This window comes from Raphanus sativus, chromosome 4, assembly GCF_000801105.2.
Source record: "Raphanus sativus cultivar WK10039 chromosome 4, ASM80110v3, whole genome shotgun sequence".
Classification (NCBI taxonomy): Eukaryota; Viridiplantae; Streptophyta; class Magnoliopsida; order Brassicales; family Brassicaceae; genus Raphanus; species Raphanus sativus.
In genome coordinates, this window is record NC_079514.1 from 14501697 (window position 1) to 14507696 (window position 6000).

Consider the following 6000-nt stretch of genomic DNA (forward strand, 5'->3'; position numbering starts at 1 on the left):
TATAATAGAATTCTTCTTATATGGAAAAATATAGAGAATTGTTATTTTCATTTCTAAACATAGAGATAAAAAGTAAGATTCCTTTACACTAGAATAAGTTCACCTCTATAATAAAAAAAATATTTTAGAGGAAACTATAAAGGTGTACATCGAAAATGCTCTTAGATTTATTACCTCCCAACAAAAATGCTTTCTCATAGTCATAACCCAAATGATTTTAACACCTTCCAAAGTTTGAGCTTAATTTTCTTCATAATTATTGTATTTTGCCATCAAACAATACTTGTCCTAGGCAGCAAAATACTAGTGTAATATGATAATATGAATATTGAGAAAATTAATTGATACAGGTTGAGTAGTGCTTACACTTGTTTACTATTTTACATAGAAACGAAAGCGGGTAAGTGGAAACGGAGACGTATAGAAGCATAGAAACAAAGTTTTAAAAAACTTTAGGAAACGGATATATGTTAGAATTGTATATCCATGTATACATATATATTAAAATATAAGAAATTTTTATATAATTTAGGACTAAAAATCATATGATTTAAATTTAAAACAAAGAATTTATTAATTTATAATAATTTTGAAATGATTCCATATTAAAACTATAATAATACGCATAAGTTAAGTTTAAAATAAATTATTATTTTAATTATTTTTAAAACTTCATAAATTTATTGACATAATATATTTGAATATGTGCTATATTTTTAATAAAAACTTCAATGCATAAGGATAATTTATAGTATTAGTTTTATATTTGTAAATTTCTATTCTCTTTAATTCATTACTATTAAAATTTGGATTTTATATGATTTAAAAATTATGATTTTATATTTTATGAATTATGATAATGAATTTTTAAAAAGCAGGAAGCGTGATTCCAAAATGGAATCGTAAGCATCCAACTTGTTTTTAAAGAAAATATTTTGGAAACGTTTTGGAAGCGAGATTCTGTAAGCTTTCAAAAAATTCTGATTTCGATTCCGGTTCTGAAGCGAGAAGCGGACATCCGATGAAACTTCTGTGCAACCTACCTTATTTATGACATTAAATAATGAAAAATCAAAGAATTCTGCTGACTTTTAGTGCATAATTGATCGTTCTAGGTCCGCTCCATGTCTACTCCCGCTAGAGAACACATGAAAACGGTTACTTATATAGGATATGTGACTGATGACAACAAATATATATATATATACAACAAATATATATATATATATATATATATATATATATATATATATATATATATAGAATGTGACTTGTGTTTACAGTGCAGCATATAAGAATTAATTAACAAGATTTTTTTAAGTATGTTAGTGATATTGAAGAAAAGGAATTTTGAAAATGCCAACTGTTAGAAACTGTAAATAATTATTTGATATTAATTTTATTTTTCTAAATCCTAAACAAAGTATAATTATAAAAGATTATATAATTTTAATTTCCTTTTTTAAAATCATAAATAGTTGTTTTCCTTTCAAAAAACAAAATGCTGAGCAAAAGAGATTTGTATCATATCTTTTAAGTCATAACCAAAAGAGAATTGTAACTAAGAATTATTTAATTAGCAAAATAAGTGTAAAAGTAGTATTGATACAAACTGTAGAAATAGTAATTCAAATTATTTATTAGTAACCAAAAATATTTATTTTATAGCAATTTATTTTTTTCTAAAATTCTAAAAAGAAGATAAATGTAAAAGATTATATGACAGCAATTTTCCTTTTCTAAAATCGTAAACAAAAATATAAAATAACATTTAATAGTATTTTTACTTTCTTAATTGTAAATAAAAAGAAGATTTATAAAACTAAATGTTCTCATTTTAAAAGAATCCTAAAAAATTAAAAAACTTATTGCATACAATATTAAGTTACTACCTAAGAAATTGTATAATGTTGTCATTGACTTGAATTACTTTATTTAACTTTCAATTTTTTATTTCATTTTATTGTTATTTCAGGTTGGTTTTAATTTAAACTTTTAAGTATAGTATTTTCTGTAGCCTTAAATACAAAGTTAATAATAATTCATCTATGCATCATGATTATAAAATACATAAATTAACCTGAATTTATGTTTGAAAAGTGAAAATGAGTTTTTAGTTATAAAATAAACCTCATACAATATATGCAAAAAAATCATAAGACTATAATAAAACAACTTATTATTTTATGTTTTTATTAAATTAAAATATCAAACAAAACCCGTTAAACAAAACCCGTTGCAATACACATATTCATATATCCAGTAGTTGTATAAACTTCCATTATATTTAATCATGTAATCACGTGGATATTGGTGTTGAGCTAACTATAGTACTAATGTATTGTTTAGAGTTCATTTAAATACCTAGACAAATTGTTTATTCCTGAGCTACACTTTTCTTGGAAATTAAAATTAGTTATCCATGGATACGAAATATCCCAAGTTAATCAAAAATTGATACAGTAAAAAATGAACATTGACGATAGATTAATTAATTTAGGCATGAGTAACGCCTATACAAAAATTCATAATGCTATCCGGTTATTAAATGTAGGAGCATGAGCTACCAACTAAAGTAAAAGAAGACAAAACAGTACACATCTTATTTAGCTAGTAAATGTCATACAATGATTTTCTAATTAAGTGACACAATATTCAACAAGATCAACTGATCAACTATGATAATTAATCATAAATTCGATAAAACACTCACTACCTCCTACCGTCCTACGGTTATGCTACGAAGTACATAGCGAGATGCAAGCAATAAATTTAGTCAAATTCACATTGCCACCCATCCCTAACCCTAGAATCTCTCCCTCTAATTAATCAAGAAGAAAAAAAAAATTCAGAATTTGAGAGTTATTTCACTTCCATTAATATTACTCTGATCTTCACCTTCCTCCCTCAGAGCAGCCAAACCTTTTCCCTCTCCACTAGCACTCTCGAGAGACCTCCCTTCATCGGTGGCACTGTCCGTTAACTGATGATGAGCTGAATCATTGGACGTGGCGCCACCGCCGGATGAGCCGTTAAATGTTTGGAAGTGTTGGTGATGGAGCGGCTGCGGTGTAGGCGGAGTTGTATAGAATTCTTGAGAGGAGCAAAAGTGTTGTGGAGGCTGCGTAGCGGCGTTGCCATGGTGGTGGTGAACTTGGTGGTGGTAGAGAGTTGGAGTGCCTCCGTGTGCAGTGGTGTACTCTGGTGGAACCCATATGCCACCAAGGACCACTAAATGAGGACCTTGTCCACCTGATGTTTGTGGGCTTGGGCTTGGTCTTCTTGTGTGAAGCCGGTATTTCTGTTTGAAAGTAACATAAAGTACTAAATTATTAGTTGATGAACAAAAAAAAGGTACTAAATTATTAGTTAAAAAGCAAAAAAACAAAAAAACAAGTAAGCATATTGTGGTGGCTTGTGATGGAGGTTACCTGGAGATGACTTTTGACTTCATCGTTGGTCAAACCATCAACTTTCATAAGCTCCCTTATCTGTTTCGGTGTAGCCACTGCAAATAATGCCCGAAACACCATACATATAGTTATGGATTTAATTCAGAATATATCAAGTCATTTCAATTCAAACATGCAGATTTTATTGAATTTGATCTAATATGGGGTTATAATTATGGTTACGTGTTTTTCTTTCTAGCAAACGGATTCATATGTTAATTTTTAATATATTCAATCCAAATCTGAATCGAAAATACAAATATTAAATTTGTAATGTTCAAGAATTTAACACCAATTTTCAAGAATCAGTATTAAATTTACCATGTTCAAGAATTTGCAAATGTTCAAGAATTTGCAAATGTTCAAGAATCGGTAGGTTTAGACTTTATAAAGGATTAGAAACCGACAGATTATTCGGATCATATATGTGAGATTCAGGCGTTAACAAATTATTAATTTCTTATATATTATATGTTTACATTAGATATTTTGATAAATTATAAAAGTTACCTATACAAAAAAAAAATTAAAGTAGATATATTTGTGGGTTTTGCATGAATATTACTATTTAATTTAACAGATAAATCGATTTAGATTAATTTAGACCAATTTAAAAAATAGTTTCAGCTAAGAGCTATTTACCACCTGCCTAAGCAGCATGGTCGTCTACACCAATTTTTATAACCTTGTTATTTTTCTGAGACTTGATTATGAATCTTAATTTTGTCGTCTCAAGTCGATCCATGGTATATTCTAGTTACTATATCTTTTATCAACTGAAAAGCTATCAAAATCCATCTAAAACTTAATTTGTGTCAAACTAAAATCAAGGCAAATCGATCCATACTTGTATATTTGCTTACTTCAAAATCAGAGCAAAACACTAACTGAAATTTAGACTTATAAGAGATTCCTAAAGATAAATTCAGAATTGTATCTATACAGGTTCGGTAATGATGCGTTTAGTGAATTAAATATGGTTTTATTCTAATTTGTTAATAATTATGTGGAACTACCCATGTTAAACCTACAGCAAACTAAAACATAATTATGATAAGTAGTGTACTAATTTGTACCTTGAGAACCACCAAGCATTTGGAGAGCCTGGACAAATCTCCTGTGCAAATCCGGCGACCAGCAACGCCGTGCCTTTCTATTACTTTGACTTGTTGTAGAAGAAATTCCATTGCTATTCGAATTGTTATTATTATTGTTCTTGTTATTACCACTATTTATCATGCTCTCATCGTTACCGTGGTCATTAGTATGTTCAATGGTCGGAGAGAACCTTTTGACCTCCGTAGATAGAGCTAATTCAGGCAAATGTTGTTCCTTAGTGAAAGGATGAAAAGCGCCACCGCCATTTCTTTGTTTCGCATCAACATGTCCGAGTTTTGGACTACTAGCAAGCTCGTCTTTGGGAGTATCTGTACTTGAATCATTGTTTTTTGGTTTGGTTTCAGGTTGGCTCCAAAGCTGAGCAGTCGTCATCCAATTATTCGCCTTTTCGGGTTGGTTTCTTAAGGGTATAAACTCTTCAAGAACCGGTCTTGTGACAACACTTTGGTTGTTGTTATTACCATTTGCTCGATATGCTTCTAGCTGCTGTTTGTAAACTTCCACAGCTGAAAAGATATTAAAGTAATTTGAGAAAATGAAAGTTTTTTTTTTTTTAACACAGAAAATGAAAGTTAAAATGAACCTTATATAACCTTTAAAATCACTTTAGTTAAATTTGTTGATTTCAGTGATGGGATGGGAGGAATTAACAAAAGTTTTTTTTATTCAAAGAATTCAAAAGCAAGCTCTGATTTTCATGAATGAAATTCTTAAATTAATAAATAAAGATCTTTTGAAAAAGTAAAGAAATTCAAAAACTCTTCTAGCTAGGCATATGTAATAGTATTTTAATAATTAGGTTTCTGTTCTTTTTTTTTGTAAACTAGGTTTCTGTTCTTGTTTTAAGTATTTATTATCTTGGCAAAGGAAAGATTTCAGTTCATATTATACAATACTATATAGATGTATATGTTAATATCTGTAACTGTATATGTATGTACCATTGTTAAGGAGCTGCATGCAAAGGGGGAGCTCGCGTTTGAAGGCATCGATCTTGAGACGTTCCTGTTCGAGGCGAGAAAGCAGATCTTCAAGCTTTTGTGTGGTTTGATCGCTCTGAAAATTTTCTCCAAAGGATTTCAAAAGCATAGAGTAGCTTTGTGGCTTGCAGTCCAAGCTTAGTTCTGATGAGGATGCCATTAATATTGCCTATACACTCTCTATATGTAATAAGAATATTTATTAATGTTTTTGGCTATAGATAGATGATCAAGGAACCAAGAAGAATATGTAGTGGCTTCAAGTTTCAGATGATATGTATATGCTGATGATTCTTAAAATATATATTCAATGATTTTGAGGGTTTGTAAAAAACTAGGGTTTGGAGAAGAAGAGAGGATGAAGAGGAAGACAGAGGAAAAAGGGAATAAAATGTTGGGTTGTGGACACAAGGAGGATCACGAGGAGGTTCCTGTCCTTTTTAGAAGGC

The 6000-nt window shown here is 29.6% G+C and overlaps 1 protein-coding gene across 1 annotated transcript; it reads right to left on the bottom strand.

Moving 5' to 3' along the window:
• Positions 1–2581: 2581 nt before the first annotated feature.
• LOC108849274 (myb family transcription factor EFM) lies at positions 2582–6000 on the bottom strand. The gene is made up of 4 exons (XM_018622824.2): positions 5513–6000; positions 4529–5077; positions 3432–3508; positions 2582–3301 (listed from the first exon to the last, which is right to left on the bottom strand). The coding sequence occupies exons 1-4, from the start codon at positions 5709–5711 to the stop codon at positions 2849–2851; spliced, it is 1278 nt and encodes a 425-aa protein (XP_018478326.1). The 5' UTR covers positions 5712–6000; the 3' UTR covers positions 2582–2848.